Source organism: Tachypleus tridentatus, chromosome 2 (genome assembly GCF_004210375.1).
Source record: "Tachypleus tridentatus isolate NWPU-2018 chromosome 2, ASM421037v1, whole genome shotgun sequence".
Classification (NCBI taxonomy): domain Eukaryota; kingdom Metazoa; phylum Arthropoda; class Merostomata; order Xiphosura; family Limulidae; genus Tachypleus; species Tachypleus tridentatus.
In genome coordinates, this window is record NC_134826.1 from 66,701,255 (window position 1) to 66,728,521 (window position 27,267).

General features: G+C 33.1%; 2 protein-coding genes across 16 annotated transcripts in view; one reads left to right on the forward strand and one right to left on the reverse strand.

Annotated features, from left to right (window-relative positions):
• The first annotated feature begins 1,236 nt into the window (after positions 1-1,236).
• On the forward strand, positions 1,237-4,215 carry LOC143244077 (stress-associated endoplasmic reticulum protein 2-like). Its single transcript, XM_076488123.1, has 3 exons — positions 1,237-1,448; positions 3,268-3,340; positions 3,871-4,215. Exons 1-3 carry the CDS (start codon positions 1,365-1,367, stop codon positions 3,906-3,908), a joined length of 195 nt encoding a protein of 64 aa, XP_076344238.1. The 5' UTR covers positions 1,237-1,364; the 3' UTR covers positions 3,909-4,215.
• The window catches only part of LOC143244075 (E3 ubiquitin-protein ligase TRIP12-like), a 104,210-nt gene continuing 81,132 nt past the window's right edge, over positions 4,190-27,267 (reverse strand). For all 15 annotated transcript variants that reach the window (XM_076488114.1, XM_076488112.1, XM_076488110.1 and 12 more), the window contains 9 exons: positions 27,059-27,212; positions 25,836-25,934; positions 25,434-25,548; positions 17,635-17,789; positions 15,199-15,363; positions 10,944-11,108; positions 10,084-10,197; positions 9,037-9,235; positions 4,190-6,580 (listed from right to left, as the gene is read on the reverse strand). In XM_076488114.1, coding sequence (XP_076344229.1) covers positions 6,384-6,580; positions 9,037-9,235; positions 10,084-10,197; positions 10,944-11,108; positions 15,199-15,363; positions 17,635-17,789; positions 25,434-25,548; positions 25,836-25,934; positions 27,059-27,212 — 1,363 coding nt within the window. In that variant the 3' untranslated portion in view covers positions 4,190-6,383. The remainder of the gene's footprint in view (positions 6,581-9,036; positions 9,236-10,083; positions 10,198-10,943; positions 11,109-15,198; positions 15,364-17,634; positions 17,790-25,433; positions 25,549-25,835; positions 25,935-27,058; positions 27,213-27,267) is intronic.

Consider the following 27,267-nt stretch of genomic DNA (forward strand, 5'->3'; position numbering starts at 1 on the left):
TCTGGCTTGACGACTTAGCTACCCAGACAGAAAATCTTCCAACAATAGATTTTGCTTGTGGTACTGGCAAGTTAGTTTGAATATGAATATGAAATTTTCATTCATGATTTAACAATATTCAATAATCAGATTAGTCTTGTTAATATTATTTTGATTATTTATTATAAACTATTGCTGGTAAACAGTACATATACATGTAATTCTTTCACTGATTTTTGCAGAATCATCACCTGCTGCTAAGAAGTCCTCTGTATCACAAGTGACAGATGTTGATGATACTGATGATGTTCATATGAGTGATGATGAAGGTGCTGATCCGGACTAGAACTTGTCAGATCTGTGTTAAAAGTAACTGTTATAGGTTCTTTCAGAGTAGGTTCGAATTGATATGGCGCTACTCGACACTGTTCAGAACATAAAGTCAAAACAGACTCCGCCTCTGTTTCTCCGTATGCACTGGCCATGCTTATTTACATTCAACGCGCTGGCGTTGGGCGGTTTGTTTGGCAACTATTACGTCACAGTACTTTTCCTAGCGGCAAACGTAAAAATTAAAACATTTGGATTGCCGCTCGGAAAGGGCTCTTTCTGCACCAGGTTCTATGTTTCATTTATTAGCCCATATTTTTTATAAAAAATGTGAACCTGCAAAGTTAATCAGTATGAGTAGTTTTTTTGACTGCAAAGTTTTCTTTTTTCTGTAAAATTTATCTTTAAGGTACTCGACTTGTAATCTGAGGGTCGCGGGTTCGAATCCCCATCACACCAAAACATGCTCGCCCTCTCAGCCATGGGGGCGTTATAAAGCGACGATCAATTCTGCTATTCATTGGTAAAAGAGTAGCCCTGTAGTCTTACATTGCTAACTTAGAAACGGCTAGCGTAGATAGCCCTCATGTAGCTTTGCACAAAATTCAAAACAAACCGAGGTCATTAAATTATATTTTTTAAAGAAATGTTATATGTAAAATCATAATGTAGTGCGGAAATTGACAGAAATACGAAAAACTCTATTATAAATTCGTTTTTCCCACGAGTAAATGATTTTGTCGTGTTTTTCCTTTTAAGTGTTTTCATTAAAAGATATATCTTTATAACGTATAAATATATGTATAAAATTCTGAATATTTTATTTAATAATCTGGTAATGCAAGTTGAATACTACTTTTAAAAAAATGTGCAGTGAAAAAGAATCTTTTATCAACTAATCTGTGCGTGGATAAAGTGTTTGCTTCAACTACCACTTGGGTCTGTGTTTAAATACTCGGGTCACGTGTCGACATACGTGTCGTTTAACGTGAGGAAGTCTAAACACACAACTGAAGTTGCAATTAAGTTTATTTGGACATATTAATTGTTTAATAATGGTTCAGAGTCAAAGAATGAAAGTTGCTAACGACAAAGCAAGTAAAAATGTTATGTTACGTGGAAATGTGCCTAAAAGTACGGTAAGTTGGTAAACCTGAACTGTCTTAGTTCGATAATTTAGTGTGCCATTTTGTCCTATCAAGTACCATATTTTATATCAGCTTGTGGGGTGACCTGGCCTAAAATCTTTTAAGTTGCAAATCAAGAATTAGCATAACACAGAGTTTAATAATTTAGTTCAAAAGAATGGTACAACGTTTTATGGACAATATCATTTGATATAGCTTTGGATAAAGTTGGAAATACAATCACGATATTTCTGCCTCTTAATTCTTTGTGAGGTGATCATATTATGAGGTATGTAAATTTGAGACATTGCCATTTAAACTGAGTTTAAGCACCAATATCCGGGTATTATATGAAAAACATCCGTTATTATTTCTGCGTTAGGACTTGCCTATTATAGTTTAATTTGATAATGCATTACTGTCATTTGCGTTTTAAGCTACGATGCATATTAAAATATTTTAATTTAAACGGTTTTTTTCTTTTTGTGATTTCCTGATACAGTGATTACAAACACACAAATAGTGATAAGTTAGATTATGTAGACGTTGAATTTTTTATAAATTTTATAAAGTAGAATAGACAAAGACATGCATCATATTAACGAGTGTGATAGTAAATCTACAAAGAACAAATTAAGTTTATACCATGTGAACTGTTTTTTGTATTTCGCCCAATCTTGTTTTAAATTTTGGCAGCTATGAATATAATGACCAATTGGAAAACTTACAGAACTTTTAAAATATCCAAAACATTTTTATCATGAAATAATGAATGCCTTTACACTGGAGATAATATCGGAGTATGTTTATGTAGTTAAAGAGCATGAATTTACAAGTTAGGTCTAAAATGATCCAAGTATATATCAAATTAATACACTAATAATAGTACACTGAACGGTGTTTTTGACAGTGAACAACAGAACCTCTGTAAATTACACTGTATTCCAGTGGGGCTTTTTCTTGCTTAAAGTTGCATTGTCTTAAACTTTCACTGTTTATCAGATTTTGGTTTCATGTACTGATGAAAACTGAATTTGCATTAAATTATTTCTTAATATTCCGAAACAACAACAACAATTGAACATTCCTTAAACTTGTATATGTAAAAACGGCCCGTTTGGGTTGAGAAAATACTTTACGAAGAGGAACGAATAACGTTTCGACCTTCTTCGGTCATCGTCAGGTTCACAAAGAAAAAGGTAACTGACCCGAAGCTGAAACTTACTACACATTTTAATTACCATTCACATATGTATTGATAAAAGTCTGTATTTTAAGAATTTTATGTTTAACACGTGTGTATCTAAGTATTCGAACCTCATTTCTTTACTGAGTGCCATTCAACGAAGTATTACGTTTTTGACGTCAGTTATCAACTATTCATTTGACCGTAAGTTGTTGTTTTAGCAGCAGGTCATGGTAGAGGAGAATAAATAAGATGATATAGAACTACTGAAAAAAAAAATTTTAAACTTGCATTTTGGAGGTCATTCTTCGGAAGCACTTTTATTAGTCCAAGTCAAACTGACATTATTTGAGACATCTTGAACACGCCTGATCTCTGTGTACAACAGACTTGTAAATTTATCAAGTTTGTTGCATTGAATATTTTCTTGAACCACACCCACAAGTGGTTTTAATGTTCAGAGTTGTGAGTGCTTCTGTGTAATGCAGGTTTCTAGTTGTGTAGCCCTTAAGATGTTTGCTACACATGAAATTCAAAAACAATATTTGTTGAAGTGACACTCCTGGCACTTTCAAGCAAGACAATGTAACCATTTACTATGAAATTTTAATTACAGCAAAATAAAACTTTTTTTTTAATTTATAGAAACCTCAAGATGAAAAATATCCTGTTGGTCCATGGTTACTTGGCTTGTTCATTTTTGTTGTCTGTGGGTCAGGTATGTAAATATTCATTGTCTAATATCCATGTTCATAACTCAGTTTTTCCTGCAGCAATACACTTAGTATATATATCTACACTACTTGCATGTTATCTTTTTAAAGACAAAGCACTGCCAAATGGGTTTTCTTTCACATCAGAGCAAATATGAGAATTTTCCACATTAATGGTGCTGTTTTAGAGCATGCCAAGGAGATAGTGGAAGATAAATGCATTGAAAGGGTAATTTCTGAAATATTTATATTGAGCTGAAGAATAATGCAGCTACAGTGAAGAGGAATTAGTGTTTGAAGGGTTATCAACATTAATATAAAGAAACTGTGTGTATATGGAGATACACTTATCTCTAGATTAAAATAATACAGTTTAGTATTAAAACTTAAATGGTGGATTTGTAATACATTCCTAATGTACCTTATTGTATCAAAATAAGACTTTCTATTAATGTTCTCATGGGAGAATAATTGAAATGTTGTTACTTTGTGCACATAATCTGAAGAACTAATGTGAATTTCCATTTCCTTACAGCATTATTCCAGATTATTCAGAGCATAAGGTTTGGCTGAGTTCTCAGTTCTTCAGTCCCGCAGACTTCTGGAGAAGCTATACTGATTATAAGTTCTTTTGTACATATTCGTAAGTTGTGTACATTTTGAAAAGGTGTTAATATAAATTACTGCCAAACCTCTTGTCATTCCAAATAAAACTGCAGCTGATGCACTGAGAAGTATCTCAATCATATATGCAACAAACACAATGAACTTGAATATTCTGTTTGAGAAAATACCAGCTTAGTTTTTATGCTATAAATAAATGTAATATAAACTTCACTGAGGGTAAAACAAAGTCAATAAAAAAAATTTATTTCCGTTATATTGAAGGACTACGTACCTCTAATAAAGAACAAATGAATTTTGTAACGTTTTTAAATATTCTATGCAGTGTGCTAGCCTGCAGTGAAAGTTTCATTATTATGGGTGTTGTAATATAGAAACAGGGTTTGCATAATGAATTAATACATTAATGAAAAATATAATTCTACAAAAAAAAAAAAAAAAAATTATGGTTCCCTTTCCAGCCTAGTTTTTTTTTTTTTTTTTTTTGAAAGGGGTAATGTTAAAAATATAAATTTTTCATGGATGAAAAGATTAAAGATGTAAATCTGTTTTTTTTTCACAGCTAAATCTAAAATGAATGTGATTTCTTTCCTCATCGGTGTAATTATACACTCAAAAAATTTAAATTAAGATTGACTATATGCCTTTAAAATTATAAGTGAGATTATGTAACAGTTATACAATATCTTTAAACCCATTTAATGCTGTGGAAATAAGGTGGAGTGTTTGGAAACAGTTACATTTTTTAAGGAAGACAACTCGCTCTTCTAGTGATAGCAAAGGTATTGTATCTTGCAATGGAATTTAAATAGGGTAGGTATATCTTACTAAAATAGCACATGTGGAACTACATTTGTAAGTTAAAGGTAGCAATAGTACTGTGTAAATCTCCACACTAGATTTATTTCTTCCATTAGAAACTCAAGCTACTAGGAAAAATTGACAACATCAAGTTTTATGCTTGATATTATTTACAAGTTAATTTCCCACTGCGATGGAGAAGTGGACCATGTAACGACGTCAGGCTGGAAAGAGTCAACAGAACAAATAACTACTTTTCAGATGATACATTTTGTGTGTTCCAAACATATTTCAGTAATCCATGGATGAAAAAAACTGTATTAATAATACATTTTCAAAATTACTTAACTCAAAAGCTAAATCATATGTACATTCATATTCTTAACAATCACAGTACATTTTCATCTACACTAACCTACTTATTATAGAGCTCAATATACAAAAGTTTTAATCATATGGAAATTGTTCTACGTTATCCACAGGCAAACTGTCATACCAGATTGTGTTCTTGATACCCAAAAATGTTGATTCTGTTAATCTAACAACTTTTTCGATACACGGTAAAGTGGTTTAACTGAATATGCACACATTGCTTAGATGTTAAGTTACTCACCTAAAACATCCTTAGTAACTCATAACGGACTTACCATCAATTAAAAATAAAGTTAATATTTCACTTAACTATCAACCTATTGTCTTATTTTTTTTATAGCAATCACAACTTTTTTCAAAAGGTCCATTTGTTTCACCAATTCTAAGAAAATGTCATACCTGAGATGATGCAGTTTGTAATTTTGAAGTTATTTTTATCATTAATGTTCTGTACAGCCCAGTGTTTTGTGAAAAGATTACATAACAAAAAGCTACCAAATACAACTGAATTAAATCATCTTCAAAAATTGGACCTTTCAAAAACATCATGATTGAACCTGACCTATACATATTTTTTTTGAGATCAAGGTAGAAAATCACAATCTTTTTAATAAAACTAATAGTAATTTTTTTTAAATTAAGATTTTAGCCGACCTAAATTTTTTACTTTAGGAAGATGATGCTTATGGTAATTAAAGGACATTCCCATTATGAAACAACCTTTGTGGTAACTTGGTTAATTTAAGAGTCTGTTAGTTTACTCTAGAAAATTTAAAAACATTCACCTGAATACATTATGCCATTAACTTTAGTCATGTATTTGAAGTTGCTTCTATTACTGGCAAAAATATTGCAAAAATCAGATATTTAACAAAAAAAGCATGTGGAAACTTGTTTGCCATAACTCATAGTAAAAACCAGGTGTTCAACTAACAATGTCAACAGACATACTATGATAAATGTATCACACCAACATAAAATGTTTAGATCTTCCAAATCACTCTATACAGCTTAGATGCCTGTCACTTCAGTTGATCCACTTAGAATACCTTTAGAATGTTCCACTCTGCTGGACGATCACAGAGTTAGTGATTTACTCTCGGAAAACAAAACTTTAACACATTTATTTTGAAAAGAAAACTTCAAACTTGAGTGAGAAAAACAATTTTTTGTATATATATTAACAGCTCCTCAAAGATGTTCAAGTGGTAACATGTTTTCTCTGGCTTTCACATACACGTGCTTCCACTCTCATGATAAATGGAAAGAATGCTGCCCTTCAGAAGCTGCAATTTCAAGTTTCTTTCTCATGATTTCGGAAGAGGAGTAATCGGGGAGCTTCAAGTAATTTACACAGGTCATAACCGATGGCAGATAGTTGTCTGGGTTTTCACTGGGGTCAAATGTTTTCCTCACGATGGTCAGTGGAGGGGACAAGCTTTTGAAACCTGTAGAATAATAGTAAAAGAATGAAACACCTGGATGTAAAGGGATGATGTATAATAGTTGATCTTACATCCAAAACAACATTAAGAAATCTTACACAAGTTTCTCTATCTTTTTTTAATTCAGGACAATACATGGCCTAAAAAAAATTGGTTCTACATGTTTTGATCTTTTAGCAGCATCCTTACAAGTGAAAGTGCACAACATAATAGTGTCATTTATACCTTTTTAAACAGGTCACACAACTTGTGTTGAAATTCACTGTTTGCACAATTTTTAGGGATCTCAGCAACACATATTTGTTAGACCTACTACATTTAATAATGCATGGTTTTATATTTAATTATTTCCATAGATTCATGAATATTATTAGCTCTAATATAATTTGGTTAAGTTAGTATTACTGTTTCTTGTCATATCTTGTGTGCTCTGTAAAGCGATACTTTATATTGTTTTGTTTCTCCAGCATAGATAGTTTAAGATTCGATTTTATAAATTCAAGCTTTTTCAGTTAACTATGTAAAAATTTGCCTTATTTTATACAGGGTAACATAATTGTTCTTTCTTAAACACTTTAAATAAACTAGTAGTTAAACCTAGTATGTACACACAAATTAAACAATCCTTTTTGATTGATTTTATCACAACTCAATTTTAAAGTACTGTTTAGTAGAACATAAGGGATGTGTAAGAAATAATAAAAAAATGAAAATTTAGCCATAGCAGTGCATGTACAAAAAACACAAATACATTAAGGGTGGGGGGGGTGGAGAGCTATACTTGTTCAAACTAATAACGTCCATAACTTTTTGGAAATAATAAAACATTAAAACAAACAACTTACAAAGATCCATGTAAGAATGTCATGGGACCTCCTCTAATAATTATATAGAAATCATAAAGCTAAACATAGGTCATATGACCAACTTAATAAGAAATGAATAAGAAACTAATGTCTTGTAATTTCACTCTTGATGACATCAAAACACAGTCATCTTTTTTGGAGGCTACAGATTGGCATAAGTTTTTTTAAAAATGGTATCAATTTACATGGCATGTGTTAAAATATTACATTCAGTAATTCTCTTCCATAAATGTTTTCTTATAAAATATTTATACATTGTATTAAATAAGTTTTTAAATTAGTAACTGACTATATAATTTGTTTCAAGATGTTCTTGACAAAAATGGATTTAAAAGTTATAGTGTAGTCTAGTCTCTGTGTGTATATTTTAATGACAAATATAGAATATCTATAAGAATGTTCATGAGTAGTTTTTAAATTGCACAAGCTACGTCTTGCAGAATGCCATTCAAGACGGTATGATATACTTAGCATTATTTTACCACACTTTACTCAGATCTACCCATATTTCATGTCAAAAGAGTAATAAATACAATATACAGAGAAACTCATAACACTAACAAATTAGATGTGCACTTTCTAGGTTCTCAAGGTTATGCTAACAAAATATGTAAAACTATACAGTGGACGAGCATATCTATTTTTCACCTTGCACTCCAGTTGAATCAAAACAACATTGTCAATATGGTTACTTTTGTAAATGCATGAGTTTTTTGTGTACAACATATTTGTACATTTTACTAAAAGCTTGTCACATTGTGTTGATAATAGAGTAAATTTAGAATAATGTTAAATATTTCTTTTCCAATAAGGAGTAAGTCCAAAGGACCAAGCTGCACATTTAGTTACTTAAAAAGACTAAGTTGAGTTGTTGCTTTTAGGATATCTCACTATAAAAATATTAAACAAACTAAAATACAAAGTCAAAAATATTTTTGTCCCTTTCTGCAACTGATTAAGCAGCTAATAATATTAAACATACTTTTTGGACTTAATGACGTTTGTATGCTCAGGTCAAATAATATGCTGGATCTGTTACTGATTACATAATGAAACCAGTATTTCTATCATTACCACAAGTAACTCTTTCTACCCAACCTAATCACCTTACCCACTTCACCTGGCTTAAGAAAACCTTAACCCCCTTTTCTTAACCTGAACATGACCCTAGGAAGTTTGAAATATCATTCTCTCCTCAATAACTATAAAATTTTTTTTCTATGCAAGTTTAAAGGGAATTACAAGTAATACTCACACACTTACCAAAAGAGAAGTTCACTGTGCTTATGAATACGTAATGAGCTATATTTGAGATAAGTGGGAGCAAATACTGATTTGCATCAGAACATATAACAGCACTTTCAACTCAGATATTAAAGATGGCTATAGCAATCAAGGTAAGGAATTTTCTTATTTATAAACATGACAAATTCTCAAAGACTATTCACACATCAGTAACTGGAAAAGAAAACGTTTATAAAAACAAACCTAAGGATTTATTTCTGGATTGTTCTGAATTGAAATTCTCAGAATTTCAAAATCTGAGAAAGATTTTGAAACGTCAAGCCTGTTTGATAGCTAAGTTTATATTACCTCCCACTGGTAGTCTTGGAGACCCTGTAACAAACTGAAGAAATCTTCTTTGTTCTTCTGGATTGTAGCTACTGAGGATTTCAAAGAGATGTTTGATGGCACGACTATCATGGTTATAACCATGATCAGGTCTACAACATTCTACTAGATGTTTAACATCCCACCGGCTGTTCCCACTTCCACAGAACAAGAACTCCAACTGCCAAGAAAATTTAGCTTAAATGCTTCCAACTTTATCAGTCTGTGACAAATTGTAACACAGAAAAGATTCATGTTTGATCATCACATACACCTGATTCTAATGAAAACTGTGGCTGATAAACAAATTTCATGTTACTAAGCTAACTAATTGAGATTTAACTCTGATAACTCAATATTTGAAAACTATAAAACAAGTCTTCTCCAAACAGCAAACAATAACTTGTGTAATGAAGTACAAAATCTAATTCATTTCAAGTATAAATTTCAACATTCATACACCTAAAATCAATTAACAATATATGAACTGCAATTCTGGTCTAAAAGGATGGATTGCTACTCTAGCTTATGACATCCTTTAATTACAAAATAAAAGGATTAACTTAGTGACATTGACTCCAAATTAGAATTAGAATAATTCCTGAGATTTTAAAGGAAATTATAAGCCTGATTCTGTGACTTTTGGTTCATAACTAGAACTGGTACTAAGATAAAACAAATAGAGATAACAATACAATTATGATCAGACATGGGGGTGAGACTACAAGATTTTAATGCTGCAAAATTTCAAAAAATCACAAGTAATAAAGATGGACTAAATCTCAAAAATGAGAGGTTAACATATAAATGTATAGGCTTCACCCTACAAATAAGGACAAAATTACTACAGAGCAAACAGTAAAGATTTTATCTCAAAAACATGTAAAAAAATGAAGTTATTGACCCCACGTTACCAGGAAGTTCTGGCTGCTTCAAAAATAGTTTATTTTTATCTTGTTCTTTATTACACAGTATTTCATCACATTATATATAATCCTGGAAACTTGGTGTATTGCAGCCCAAAATTACCTCTTCAGGATAAAATATCTGGAGGCGTGACAGAGGAAACACCGATTCAAACCCCTCTTTAAAAGCTTCCATCTGTTTCTTGACTCCTTCAGTCATTGTCCAATGACTTACCAGCTAAACAGGACATAGGAATCACACTGATTATTTGTTATCAAACCAGTAACTAACAAGTGTAGTTACAGCATGATAAAATATGAAAAACGTTATTCCTGAATTCCAGAAAAAAAAAGCATGATGCCACAAATTATTATACTTAAACAAGTGGTTTATAATCCAAATATCAGTATTACTCAATTTTTATTTTCTTAATTTAAAAAGGAAGTATTAAAATGTGTCTTAATCTTTGCTCTTTTGTGTCACATGACACAACTGAATTTGCTCTCTTCCTTTCAGATTTTTCTAACATCAAAAAATACACTGCTGAGGCTAACAACCAGTTAGAAACACAACATAATGAAAGAATTTAAAAAAATGATCCTCTGCTTTGATTTACCAAGATATTTATAAAAACCACTACGAAAGACCCTTCCATCATGCCAATTATCAACATTACTTTACAGGTCTGATGGACAAGCTTATAAACAATAGAAAGAACATATTTTAAAGTATGGTAATTTGAAGATCTTTTGTTTATACTTTGTGGTTAAACATAACATTTTGCAAAAAAAGATTGATTTGTGTTTAGTCATTGTTCTCAGAAATATTGAACAATTTTAAATCTATCTGTGGCTTGGTTACAAAGTGTACTAAGTTATAGCAGTTTTTGAACATTGTAAAGAAAACAAATGACATACTTAACCCAAAAGAGAAAGAACCTGAACAATAATTTAAATATATATTGTGACACTGTCAGGGCTTACTTGCAAATATTGTTCTAAGTTGTGAATTGTCACAGCTATATCTCTTCCACCTTTCCTTAACTCAATGTGGGGGTAACCTGGAAGGGTAAAATCTAAGTCCAAATCTTCTATCGTACAGCCATCCAGAAGCAGGTTTAGAATAGCTTTATTCAAGCTTTGTGGTGTCTGGAAAAGTTTGTGAACAGTTATTAATTTCTTTAAACACTAATCATAAATATTGGTAAAGAGAGAAAAACAAAACTACACAATAAACAAAATACACAAGAATTTTAAATACAAATTTCGATTAATCTAACTCTCGCAATATGGGCTTGATACCATGGGATTATTTTTTACTCATATATAGGGTTTAATATTATAATTTTTAATACTCTGTAAGAACAATCTTTTGGCAGACATTTAGTACACATTAAACACATTTTGTGCTGAAAAAAATTTTTTTTAATGAACTATTTTTACTGAAGATTTGTCTGAATATACCAATTATGTTTTGAATCATCCATATGCAAAGTGATTTTCATGTCAGGATTAAAAATGCTTTTCTTTACCTTAAAAATCTGAGATTTGGTTTGTGTATTCTCTAAAATCTAAATACATTTTGAATATTTGTTTTCACTAAAACTATATATTTTATGTTATTTTCTCTACCCTAACTCTATACAATGTTGGTCAATTTGATCAAACTTGTAACCATCAAAAAGAAATCTGAATAAATCTTAATTTTCCTTCTTATCTTTCTAGAATGACTTCAGATTGCAACATGAAACTAGACTGAAGTAGTTTTAAACTTGTAACAGCATATATCCATTTGTAATTAAATTTTTATTACCCTTTGAACAATGTAACTACTGTCCACATCATACTATGAAATTATGCTACCCACGAGCTGGTTGCGTGTGTACCTCATGAAACATTATCATCATTTATTTTACCTAATCTAACCTTAATTAACCTAAAGAAATCCTCTACTTATTATGATAAAAGTAAATAAAATATAAAAATAAGAATAAACAAGAATTAAAGTTCTTACTCAAAATCTCTTGTCCACTGTTGAGGGTACTTACCCTACCTTTTCATACTAATGCTAGTAATGCACTAAATTTTTATTTAATTGCATATTGCACCAAAAAATAGACTAATATGCATAGAGTAGACAATTTCCCCAATTCTCACAATTTTTTCTCGCATTCTAACTATGCAACAAAAGTTGTTGCATGTTAATCTAAGATGGTCATAATCTTTCCAATGGGAATGAAGCTTTTACTAACAGTGAAACTGAAAATTCTTCGTTCACAAAACAACATTGTATATGTTATTTGATAGATGAAAGCCTTGGATTTCTATTGGTTATAGATGATATTGAATTCAAGGTGAGAGAGAATTATGAACAAATTCTGAAACAGATGACAGATGGGTGTGGCAAGAAAGGTTTGATTTTCTATTTGATTGATAGGTCTGAAACCAAACAAAATTGAGGATAAAATTTTGGTTTGTCTGAACAATGAAAATTTTTAGGGAGTAATTTATATTTAATATCATATTTACTGAAGGGGTGGTGGATAAAATACAGAAGAGAAGATGCATTGAGGAAATGAAATCACAAGTCTCACTAGGGCAAATTAAAGATTTTTTAAAATATTCTCATATAAAGTTAAAAACCTAAAACTTGTATGCTATTAAAATATGGACTATTACCTAAGATTATATTGTATACTGATCAGAATAACACATAAAACATAGATTAATAACATTGTGAATGTAAAACGTGAAAACTGTGTTATGAGCATTAAAAGACACCCTATCACGAGTTAAAACTTGTATAGGTATGAAATATATCAGTAGCAATATAAAATAAAAAGGATATTATACACCAACATTTTAACTACATCAAAAGAATTATTTTAAATCTTTGTGATAGTCAGATGAAGATCACATAAAACACTTGATTTTGCAAAATCCTCAAGAGGATTTGAAGTCGATGTTATAAGGAAGACTACCATACTTACTCAAATATAATGTACACCTTTTTCTACAGATATCTCCTGAAAAACTGACTATATATTCATGCATGTTCAATTTCATTAGGTATTCTACTAGAACCTACCATCAAAAACCAGTTAAAGGCTTCAAAAAATGTCACATATGCCATGGAATGGATAGCATGGATGATGAAATGCTGTGGGAAACAGAAGAGAATGAAGCATAGCTGATTGCAGTGATAATTCTGGTGATTTATGTGAATCTGGTAACTTTGTATAATTACCACCATTATTTTTCTTAATATTAAAGACATTTATCAGAAAAGTAGAGAGAAAACAGTGTACTGGTACCACATTAATCTAGGCAATCCAAGCATTCTCCACTTTAGGAATTTTATACCTCATGACTAAACCTATATTAAGAGGCCTTTCGTGAGTCAGTAGGAGACATTTTTGTTGGGGGAGAAGAAGGAGGACAATGTGTTTTTTCTTAATTTTAACTCAACTTTTTTAGACACTTTTACTGGCTAGAGAGAAGACGTTTCTCATACTGTTTTAGTGTTGGGGCTGAGAAAAGTGATTTGAAGTGGTATGGTTTGTCAGCTCATTAGAAACTTAATGGCCAAGCACAAGAAGCATAGAAGGCTTCAAATGACATGCACAGATATTCAAGAACTGTTCAGAATCACCTTGGTAGATATTGTAGAGCAAACAGAGTACAACATCATGCCTGTAGTTGCTTTCAAAGCATTCCTGTCTTCTCATCCTACTACTGACAGTTGTGATGCTTTGACTACCAAATCATTGTTCATATCTCAATTGAAAGTTTAGCAATTGCTTAATTAATGATGCTGAGAACTTGACTTTATTGATGTATATTGAAATTACTCCCAACAGGTAGATCTCAGTACCAGTTAGTATGGTAATTAAAGAATGCTCTATTTCACTTAAACATTTGTCACCTGACAAACAAAATCTTGTCTTGAAAGAATACGTCCGAAAACCACCACCTTTGGAAGATTCCAGATTGGAATTAATTTTATCACTGAACAAAATACAGTGTAAAAGACAGCCTCTGGCTCCTGAGGAACATGTTACATAAGAATAAAATCAAATCTATCAAAAACTTTGGAAAGTACAAACACAAGACTGATAAAGCATGTTCTACAGGACCATCACATTTGTTCATGCTATGCAGTACTAGCCAATCAAATTGAGTAGTAGTTTGTTTTTACCTATTTCCTTGATATCAAATGGTTCGTATGATTCTTTGTGTCCATTATATGCTATTGCTTGCCTCATTTTTTTACATGATGCATCAGGATTTGCTAAACACACTATGAATTATCACACAACATACAAGATAAGTTATTCTTTATAGAAATACACTTTTATGAGGTAGTAAGTTTGTACATATACAAGCAGTACATAGATTTGCATTTTGAATGGTAATTTTGTAACAAAAATAATTTGCATAAAGGTAGTTTGAAGCTCAACCTTATTAGGTAAACAGCTATTCTATCAAGAATTATTCTCATACCTGTCATATTTCAACAGCAATTCATTAATTTTACTAAACTGAAAATAAAAAAACAAAATTACTAAGCACCTCTTCAATGCTGATGGAAATATCTTTAATGTAAATTACATCTGATTTAACCTTTCAATAGTGAGTATGGTGGTAGATGCATACAAAACTTTAAGTGCAACCAAAAGAGAAGTGAAATTCACAAGTGATCCAAACATAGAGACAAAATTTCAAATGATTAAAAAAGGCTGATTTTGTACACAATTTTACTGAAAATTACAATAAACTTTACTTGACAAAGAGGGCCATACCTGTAAAATAATTTATTTTTTACATACACAATCTAATATTAAGGAGGTTAATATTAGATGTTACATGCTAAACTATATTGACCAGTAACAGCTTTTGACAGTTGCAATAGCAAAAGAATACACTGAAATGGAGGGTAATAAAAGAAACTTGACTCCAAACCTCATGGGCTTAACTGCTTGTTGATATGTACTTGAAAGAGTTCCAAATGCATATGATATAGAATTAGTATATTTTTCAATTTAAAGAAAAAATATTATACATCTTTGAGACAGTATCAACCTAAAAAAACTGGAACCATACATTTTCCCACCAAGTCTTTTACAACCCACACACAAATTAACTTTAGTATACATATATCATTATTACCTACAAAAACACACTGTACAAGTTATATCAATCCGAGATTATCAAACATACAAGATATACTGAAACCTACAAGTGATTTATCTTGCTCTAGTTTTCGTTTCTGTGCTGACACCTGTTCCAGTTTGAAGAAGGTACAAGCCAAGCTCGAATCTACATACTGAACCTCTGAAGTATTCAAGTATGTTTCCTGAGAAAGAAGCCACTTGTAGAATACTAGACTCAGAGGAATATCCAGCTAGAGACAAATATATTTTGTATTGTCAGCAGTCTAAAATAGTCACTAAAAACTGAAATCTTAACATTTTGTTCACTAAAACTAAATATATAGATATCGACTATTTCTTTGACTCTCTCAACACAGACTCAATCTAGAGACCAATCTTGTTACCATTTTGTGATTGTTATACTTGTTATGCTCTAACTTTTAAATTAGTAGGAGTTCCAACAACACATTTTTATTTATTTATTTAAAGTTTTATAATTTTGTAATTAATGGTTTTCTTGTGCCTTTTTTTCCTCACACATTTACTGTCCAAAATGCAAAGTAATTTTGACTTCAGGATTAAAAATATTTTTATGCATCAGAAAATATTTATAATCTTCAGACAATTGTCAAATATTTAGAAAAAACAACCTTATATTTCATGTTATTTTCACTATCATACCTCTGTACATATTCAGCCAATTTGACCAACCTTTTACTTACCCCATAAAGTAAGTAAATATAAATTTATGCTCTTTTTCTTTAAAGAATGACTACAAATTAAGTCAAACACAACTGTACAACCTAAATTGCTTAAATATCATCACATTATACATTTGTATATATTTATTGACTTTTCAGCCCTGCCTGGCTAACATTACCAAAATTGCAATGACAAGACACATGCATCTGCATTACCAAATCCAAAAATATAAAACTGGCCTTTACAAAGTAACCTGTCTTGGTTGCTTTTTAGTGGGCTAATATCTTGTAGAATAGTCACATTTCAGTTATATACATTATTGCTATTTACAACTAAGTGTCTTAAATTTCAATTATTTTTCTTAAAACACAAGAACAGTAAATAAAGAATAATCAAAAACAACTATCTCTTGTAGTTACAAATTTTGTACTCATTTGCTGCTTCCTGTAGGTTAGCAACCTTATTAAATTTTGAAGATGCAAATCAAAATATTTACTTTTCAGCTTTACATGTACATTTGGAAAAAAACAAAACATCATAAATTACTACATCAGTACCACAGTAAAAGACCTTTATTTTAAACCTTGATACCCTTTGCTAGCTAATCTGATTTTTTACTTGCAGTCACCTTTTTCTTCTTCTAAGGAACATGCCTTTTGAATAACTAAACATTTATTTAAAATTTGTTTTCCACACATGATCAGTAGTTCCACTTAGTTGCCCAATTCACAACAGAGTTTTTGCTTCATCTCTTCCAATCTTGCTTTACTGTTAAACTTGGAACCCAAATATTATATTTCTGTATATCCATATGCAGCAAATCACCAAGCCTGAGTAAAAACTACTTGCAACCAAATGCTTGCCAATATTTACCCTCTCAACTATTCATACAGTAAAAGTTAACAATGAATATATAAACACCATTGTACTCAGTAGGTTTCCTAAACAATTGTTGAAGACAATCACCCTGAACAGTTTCTAAAGTTCTGTCTCCCTCATGATTTGACTAACATTTCCAAATCTATATGCCTGAAATTAAAACCTCCCACAATCATAATTTCATTAACAGCTGAATACTTTATCTCATTGTAGACTGTTCCTTTGATTTCTTCAGTTTTATCTGGTAGTCCATACCAAGCTCCAACTACGTCTTTTCCCCTTTATAACCACTAGCTATTCATAACTGGTGTGACAATTGAAAGAGAAAATTAAATCTGAATGTATTTAAATCACAATCATGTAACCAATTTAGTTTGTGCAACATAATGCAAATAAACAGATTATAACAAATAACTAAGGGTGTATGTTATAAAATGACAAAATACTCAAGTATTGAATTTGAAAAATAAAAATGCAAAAAGATTAGAATAACATGGTGTTAGGAGAAACAAAAACAAATAAAAAATAACCGAGTAGCACGAGAAAGATATTAAACAAAATAAGAACTAGAATGCTATTTGGAGTACTTTATGGACTTAAAACACACAAGTGCAACAACTAAAACATGTTCCCATTAATCAATATTATTATGGTTAATGTATTAAGTTGGAATTACACTTTATAAGGTAGATTATGTGATAATAAGACATTATTCACATAGAAATTTCATTTGGCCAAATGAAGTTTCAACACAAACCTGTTTACTAACAGTATTTCCAATGTCTTGAAACAGCCACAACCAAAGAAACTACTTAGATATTTAGTATATAAAACTGATTCATAGTTATTGTTATTTAAATATTATTTAGATCTAATTATACAAATTAAAAAGATTCGTATTAGAGCAGATGACATATCTAAGCTTTACAAATGGTACCCACCATTCTTGAGTCCATCAGTGCTTTTGCCATGAATTTCCCAAGTAACTTAAACTTGCTGCGAATCTTTGTGACATAACTGGCCTTAGCACTACGATTAAGGGGTGTTGGGAACAATCCACATGATGAATGGATGTACAAGTTACTGTCTGCTGGTCCTAGGAATAAATCATTATTTTCATGAAAAACCTAATAGATCAGACCATTAATCTTATAACTGAAACTCAAACTAAAGCAATCTTTGATAATATGCATAGTAGTAGTTTTACACAATCTTTCAGTGATGTGATTTAGAAATATTAACAGTACTTGACAAGTAAAATAACTTCAAATAATAATAAAACAGTTAACTAAAAAATCATTCTCCTAGATGCATCTTAAAGAACTCCTTCACTTACGAGAAACCTCAACTGAGAAAGAACCAAGACCAAAGGGACCTTTTAAAGTCAGTAAATAAAGATTATGTTTATAGACAAATGAAAGAAAAAATTACAGTTCTGTTGCTAAGTGTGAAAAACAATTAAACTTGACACTTCAAAAGAACTTGAAAGTACATTTCACCTTAAATAAATTTCTTTATATGAACCATGACCAAACACAAAAGGACTCTACACAAGAGTCCCTAGACACAAGGTAGTGAGATAAAAATGATAATTCCTTCATCTTAAAATAAATAAAAAGGAGGTCCAGTTAATGCTCCTTCCAATTTAGAGTTACTAATATCTTCTGATCTCCAGCAGCATAGCAGGATGTCTATAGACTTACAATGCGGGAATCTTGGTGTAGCTTTATACTTACATATAATCAAAATAATAATAACCAATATCTTCTACAATAACTGCACGTCCAATTAAGTGGAAGAACTCGTTCAGTGTCATGCTCGACAAAAGACTACTCAATTATATAAATACTGGTAATGATGATATTAGAACCCCTGTATTTTGTGTGAGATAATAGGAAACCTCACTCTGTCTTCTGTTAGATTTTTTTGGATTGTGATGAAGTACCTTATGACACTGTAGGGTTAAGAATTGTTAAGGTTACATTACATCCAAGTGTGTTTATGCTGTTTTGTTTCATAATAGTAGAGTGTTTTTATTCACTTAGCAGGATACCCAATGACAGCAATGTTCTTGTGTGCAAGGATTAACAATCAACAAAGAATATCTGCTATATAATATGAAATCACTGTCTGGATATCTACCTAAAGGCAGAATCAAATAAACTACAAGACAGATTAATTTTATTACAGTAAAATGAATTTTTGTCAAGTACATGACTTTAAAGCATAGCTGGATTGAAACTGGCAATTCCATTCATATCTTCAAGTACAAGCTTCATGGGAAAAAATACCCACATCACCTTAACTAAATAATCTTTCATCTGATAAAACAATGACACACACACAAAGTGCACTGCCTGACACCTATTGGAATTGTCCTCAAGGGCATGTGGAAAGAATCCAAAGACTAGTGGACTGAATGAGAAGCAGTATTTTGTGGAGATCTCCTCAGATTGTTCTTATCCAGCAACAAATGTACTTTTCCCTTGGTTATATGCAAGATATCTCAACTGAACAACTGGATCCACTCAATGTTTGAAAGAAATTCATGTTCTCGCTTTAAAAATTCACAAGTGAGCTTACTTTCTGGTATAAGTCACTTGTGACATGGAAAGATTCTTACCACCATTATCAACAGATTGCTTGGTTGATTTGGTGTTTTATGGCACAAAGCACCTAGGCTATCTGTGCCAAACATCCAGTAAAAAGTTAAAATTAATGTAAAACAAAAAGTTTAAAAAACATAAAAAGCATTAAACCAATGTTTACATCTAGTCAACAACATTTAGAGAAAAACTACAGTAATACCAGTTGTAAAGGACATTCTGCAGCATAATTGTAATGACCATAACTCACCAGGAAGACTAACAGATAGGTACAAAAACCCCCATCATTCACCTGAGGTTGGCCTTTCCAGTCCTGGTTCAGAGTTATTTGACATTATGGCCATTTTAAAAAAGTAAAGTAATAAAAGTTTGAAAAGACATGTAGCAAAATTTTAATAACAACTCGCCAGGTTGACTAACAGGTAATTCAAAAATCACCATCAGACACCTGAAGTTGGCCTTTACAGTCCTGATTGAGTTATTTGACATTATGGCCATTTTCTAATTTCAAATCGAACTAGATGGACTGTGATTCTTAAAGGGGAATCACATTAAAAAAGGTCTAATGTATAAATTAAAAAACTTAAATGATATTAAAAAGATTGATGGCCTTTAAAAAACTAAAAACATTTTCAAGGTGGACATTGTCACCATCACCAGTAACACTAATGCTATGGACAAACCAAGGGACAGAACATGTTTAAAATGGTGCCATGGTTGAGAGTCGCAATGACAGCAAGAAAGTAAAATATGTGGCTTATTGTGACCTGAGTGTTACACAGACTACACAATGGTGCATCAGTCCCAGACAAAAGAAAACTAGGAGTTAAAAACCTGTGGCCAATGCATAGTCTAGTTAGAACAACTTCCTCTTTCCAATCCTTACAGAAGCAAGATGGCCAAAGTCCAATATAGGGATTTATTTGGAAAACCTTGGTTTCACGTTGCACACTCCAAGTCTACTGCCAGCTGGCATGGAGCAGAGCCTTAAATACAAGACCATAGTCCATGTATGGAACAGGTGCAGCGGTGATAGTGCTAGAGCAGATAGATTTGGCTGCAGTGGTAGCGAACTCATTCCCGTGAAGACCAATGTGGCCTGGTATCCAGAAAAACTGGATGGAATTAGATGTTAAAGAGAAATGGGCCATTCAGTTTTGAATATTGGTGAGAGCAGGGTGTGAACCAATGTGAAGCGATTTCAGGACCAGTAGAGAACAAAGCGAGTCAGAATAAATAGCACAGTTTGAGTACCACTTAACTTCTATGTGATCCAGGGCAAGAGAATTGGCATATAGTTCAGCAGTGAACACAGAAGCTGTAGAGGAGACTCTGCACACAACCACTGAACCACAACAAACCATGGCAGAACCCACACAGTAACATGATTTCGAACCATCTGTATAAATAGGAATGGAAGGATGGTTTGAACGATGTTCAGCAAATAAGAAACAGTATTTCCAATTGGGAGTGTCTGCTTTTCTCAGATGACTTAAAAATAGGTCACATTTGAGGACTGTCAGAAGCCATGGTGGGATGGGCTGACCAGAGGATACAGCAATGTTATCTAAGGACAGACCCAATTCACACAACTGCACCTGGATATGAAAACCAAAAGGAGCAATGGCAGACTGTCTGTTCTGAAAAAGCATGGCCCACCAAGAGGGGAAAACACAGATGCTAACAGCAGAGGTGCAAAGAAGGTTCATGAGACACTATGAATATGCTCTGAAACGGGGAAGTGCAGAAAGCCCCAGTGTAGAGCCGAAGTCCTTAATGATGAATAGGGTCTAGCATCTTTAAGGCCAATGGTCTGGCAGAGCCAGAGACCAGTGATCCATAGCCAAGTTTCGATTGAATAAAAGCACGATACATCTTTAGCAAAGAACATTGATCTGCTCACAAAGTGGTGGAAGAGAGGACACGAAGGATGTTCAGTGCTCTTGTACATTTGACCCATAGCTACTTGATATGTGGTATAAAGGTCGGCTTATGGTCAAAGATAAGCCCCAATAATTTTGACTCAGGGACCACAGGCAGCACAACTGCACTGATACGAAGTTCAGGATCAGGGTGAATACCCTGTTGGTGGCAAACGTGCACGCAAACGGGTTTAGACAGAGAGAAGTTAAAGCCATTTGCTGTGGTCCACTTCAGTAGAGGATTGAGGGCAGTCTGTAGCTGATGCTCAATATACCTCATGTTAAACGACTGACATGAGATGTCAAAGTCGTCGACATAGAGCCAGTTTGCAACAGTGAGAGATGAAGTTGTTAAGTGATGGCATTCATTTTTATACTGAAAAGTGTGGCACTCAAAGCACAGTCATGAGGGACCCCAAGTTCCTGTACAAAAGAATGGTAAAGTGTCAAACCCACACAAACTTGGAATCTCCTGTTCATTAAAAATTTTTAATAAAATTGGGTAAATGGCCACATAACCCATATATATGGAGGTCTGACATAATGCCATACCTCCATGTTGTGTCATAAGCTTTCTCAATGTCAAAGAATATTGATACAAGATGTTGTAATTTAAGAAAGGCTTCTCTGATTGATGTTTCAAGTCTAATCAGGTTATTCATGGTGGAGTGCTGTTATTGGAACCCACACTGGGTGAGAGAGAGAAGGCTGTTTGATTTGAGGAACCAAACAAGAGGAGCATTAACCATTCTCTCTAAGGTCTTACAGAGACAGCTCATCAAAGCAATTGGATGGTAGTTTGAAGGAATCTTGGGATTCTTCCCAGGCTTAGAGAAAAGTAGGAGAATATCCTAGCACCAGACATCAGGAAAAATATTCTTCTGCCAAATCCAGTTAAAAACAATAAGAAGAATAGTAAAAGAAGCAGGAGATAGATGGTGCAGCATGTCATAGTGTATATCATCAGATCCAACCAATGTACTGCCAGACCACTGAAAGATCAGTTTGAATTACACCGGTGCAAAGGGACAATTACAGTGATAGAGACAATCAGCTCGATAGGAAAGAGGTGATCACTCTGCCCAAGTCGTGATGGCTAAGAAGGTAGAAGAAGAAGCAGAAGTGCTAGATACCTGGCAAAAGCTTTCATCTAGAGTATAGGCGATGCTGCAGGTATCAGCTACTTCCTGGACATCAGAGAGCAAGATTGAGAGGGGGACAGAATTGTAGTGCCTACTGACCTTTCGAACCCTGTCTCTTATGACTTTGGAACTGGTAGTAGAAGATATGCCAATTGTGAACTTAATCCAAGATTCCTTCTGGCTTTGACGTCTTATCCATCAAGCATGTGCACGGGCCCGCTAGAAAGCGATGTGGTTTAAAAGTGTGGGATATCTACGGAAAGTATCCGAGGCCCAGTTTTGAGCCTTCTGTGCCATATGGCAGGCAGGATTCCACCATAGACAAATATACAGTGGAAAACATGTTGAGGTGTTAGGAATACTTTGAGCAGCTGCTTGTATAATACAGCCAGTTACTGCTGCTACACAGTTGTCTATTGATGGCTTACAGACAATGGTAGAATCAAGTTCTGTGAGAGCAGTGAAAGAGGTCCAGTTTGCCTTCTCCAGCTTCAACCGGACATGCGGGTCAGGTGGCATCGACCACTCCAGTCGATGATCACTACCTCACCTATTATTGTCAACCCTCCATGAAAAATGGGAGAATAGTGAAGAGGAACAAATTGAGAGATCAATAGTAGTAAAGGACTGACTTGTTGCAAGAAAATAAGTAAAAGAACTGCTACTGAAAAGAGAAAGGCTGTGAACAGAGAACATCTGCTCTACAGAGGGAACCCTCTTATCAATATCAGCACTTCCCCAGAGGGGATGATGTCTATTAAAGTCCTCCAGGATGAAAAAGGGAGACAGCAACTGTTCAATGAAAGCATCAAGATCTGATTGATCATACGTCTCTCCAGGCAACAGGTAGACAGAACAAACAGTGATGGTATGACCCAAGGAAACATGGATGGCTACAACCTCCATGGGTGTGTCAAGTGGCAAAGAGAGGGTGGGCACATGCTGATCAACCAACAGTGCCATCTCACCATGCACCCATCCATCACACAGCCTGTCATTTCTGTAGAAAGAAAACCACTCAAAGGTGACCGTATCGGCAGGTTTCAGAATTGTTTCCTGTAAGGAAAGACATACAAGATAGTAGGAAGCAATCAATGTTTTGATGTCATCCATATTAGAACTTAAACCTCGACAGTTCCATTGTATCAGGGTGGCCATTTTTATTTACATGTAGGCAAATTGGGTGGAGAACCCTTTTGTTTACTACCATGTCTTTTTTCCTTACTGAATTCAAAGTAGCATGAAGTGTAACCTCAGTAGGTATACCCCCAATTGCCTTTGAATGCAAGAGGATTTCACTCTGTTGAGATGTGGATGTTTCCACCAATATATCACCAGATCAAAGCTTTACTGACTTTGGAGAACCAGCAAGTCCCTCTAGTCCCTTCTGAATAAAAAAGGAAGACATTTGCCCTAAAGGTTTGTCTGAAAGTGAATGCAACAAAAGAAAATGAGGTACAACAGGAGCTACAGATGGTGAGGATTGCTGCTCAGAATCTTCAAGACATGGTCGTTTATCTACAGACTGTTTTTCACTATTTTATTAAGATTTTTAATTGGAGTATCCATAATAAGGAAAGGGAAATTTCAGTGCCCACTGACCCCACTCACCATGAAGCACTATGAGAGGGATGCACTGCAATGTCAAACAAAGTCACTGCAGCAATGCCAGGATTTTGTGAGCACTATACCCAAATACCAGCATCAGATACAATGTCCACAACACCTGCTGAGAATATCCAACACTGGTACTTGGTTGACCCTAGCCCAAGTGGACCAGCCAAATGAACCAAGAAGGGCCACCCCAAGGCTGCCTGTCAACAGGAATTCAAGGCCAAAGTGGTGCATTAGTGTTGGACCCCTCAACTACCAGGATCCTCTCCTCTCCTTCACAGGTTGCCACGCATGGCAAACACGTGGGTGGATGTTTAGATCCCAGAGGAGGTAACCTGAAAGAACAGAACCTTCCCTGGGAGGTCCCCTCACCATGTAAAGGAATCCACACCAAGGGGTTTTCAACAGAAGACTGGCTGAAACAATCTTCCTTCAGAGTTAAGTGCCACCAAAACCTCAATCTCTTCCAACTGCTCAAAACCTTTTTTCTCTATGTAGGAAAAATCATCCAGTTGAAGTAAAAATAGTATGAGAACCGAGTGAGACACTGATATAGTAATTATTAACTCACACACAGCACTTCTTGTAGAACTGATTTTAAGAAAACTAATACTACTTCTGTACTTGTTTATACCTTAACAACAGAGTCCCAACAAAGCAAAAATGAACTTCGAGATCTTTATTCCATTTGTCATGGGTAAGCTATTCATACTTGGGTAACTTCATTTGTAAACATCTCTCTCTCTCAGAAACAAGAATGCAAACCATAGCCTTCAGGAAGAAAATTACATCAAATTACACAAAAAGACCATACATCTGTGACACAACTTACTTCCTCTTCAGTTAGAAAGGCAATTACAATTTAGTTTCTATAAAGAAATACACAAGTACTAGTTTTTCATAAAATTTACCTTAAAACAGGTTACCATGATACAACAACTATGTAAGTCTTAATGCAGCATTCTGTACATATTTCAGTATCCACTGTCTAGCTGCTGATTAACTAATGTCAAAATAATACTAAATAAAAGCAACTTTCACTTTGAAGAACTTTGTATTAACATTTTGCATTTAATTTGGTCAATATCTATCTCTCTTTAAACTGTAGTTCACTTTTCAAATATTTAATATTTGAATATAATATCAACTGTGTTTATTTTAGAGAAAAGCCACAATTGGCTATTTGATTTGTTCATCACAGAAACCAAACCCTGGATTTTACCATTGTAAATATGTAAACTTACTGCTTTCCCACCAGGAACAACTGTTATTAATTATAATAATTTATTTCAAGTGGATAAACACCTAAATAAATTAACAGATTTAGTATTCAGCTACGCTGCACTGCTCAATGCATGCACATTTGCAAGCCAGTAATATAAATATTTTTCCTTCTTAAAATATCTTCACATACTCAGTGGTGGAAGCTCTGAGCTTTCCAATATTTTATACACACCTTTTCCATCATTTACAGCTACTGCTTCTCCTCTCCACAGATCTGAATCTGCTCGTTGGAATTCCTTAGAAACAAGAGCATAAAACTCTAACGTCGGTCCCAAACCTGTTCCAACCTAAACAAACACAAAGATATTTTACTGTATACACCTTATATTAGAAAACAGAAATAACTTATATCGAACTATTTTGCACTAACTCTTTTCAGAGATCACTTTTTAATTTCACTGTATTACAACCTCAAGTTTTACACAATGTTCCATAACTGTGCATGTTGTCGGGTTAAATAACGAACAGAAAGAAAGTTTAACATAACCAGTTAGCACATTTTCTGTTGTTCTTTGCAACTGATTGGAGGTTAGATTAAGAATATTTCCCCACAACCTCATCCAGTGTCTCTTACCTCATTCTCATACTGAATTTCAAGCAATGCCCTAGAACTTCCTAAATCTTGCATTACAATTTCAGCTTGTTTCAGTAGGTCATCACGTGAAACAGTTCTCTACAAAAAAACATCAACATGTTTTGTGGATAGTATCTTAACAAATACCTATATAATAAAGGAATTTCATGAACACTTCTGTACTTATATCATATATGAATAGATCATTTCAGAACAGACCACAACAATATAATTTGCCTATTTAAATAATTTCTCTGAAAAATTATTCTAGTTTCCTAATATTTACACACAATTCTCTCTACACGTACCATAATAATTTAAGTAAATCCTATTTTACTGAAACTGGAATTTATTTCAAAGCTTACTTACTTTATAAACAAACATTTACTTTATTTGTAATCATTTACAAATTAGTGATATTATACTATAATTAATAACTCAAAGTCATTGTAACTGGAAAAAGAAAAACATTGTAAATAAATCCTGATAAACACACAAAAATACACACACATTTGTGAAATAAACCAAAAATGGGGTAGTGGTAAATTTCAGCTTATATTAAAATAACACCACTGTGTGGCAAAAATGTATACTATTATTCAACATACCCATTAACTTTTGATCATAAAGCCACATTTAAAAATTTCTGACAATAAGAAAATCACATGCCTACAATATGATTTCTCGCACAGTCCAACATTGTGAAAAAAAAATTTAAACAAATAAACAGACAAGATGTACCTTATTACAAATAAATCAAAAAGTTACCTCTTTTACAAATTATGTAGTTATGCTGAATTCTATTTAAGTGTCTCAGTCTTACTTATTAAACTGCTTTAACCATAAAAATCTATGCACTGAAATGTTTTCAGGTACTAGAGACAAAAGGTTTTCTTGTTTCTATTGTCACTCATTATGATTCTTCTTTAATAAATACAATACAGAAGTTTAATTTGTTTATCAATATTTGATTTCATGTAATCAGGTACTGTTATTCAGAGAATGTTTAAATATTTTTACATTATTTTGTTTTAAAATAAACAATGCAACATAACCTGTTCTTCTAATAGCCTACTGCCATTTATGAACAATCACAGAGCATCATATGCTCAAACACTTTAATGTTAATTGCTTACTGTACTGGACCTCCAAATAATCAAACCCCTAATTAATCTGTAAATACAAGCAACAAAATACTTAAGAGTAAGATAAATAACACCCACCTTTCTTCGGTCAAGTCTAGGAGTCACTCTTTCACTGCTATCATTACTACTAAGTTCTGGTGTCATGTCTAACAATCTTTGAAGGGCCCGATCTCGATCAAAAGATGTGACATAAAACAGCAGGTGACGAGTTTCAAACGGGAACAGAAATGGGCTACAATGTGATAACAGTATAAAGGACAATGTAAAATCATGGTAGCTGTGAGTAT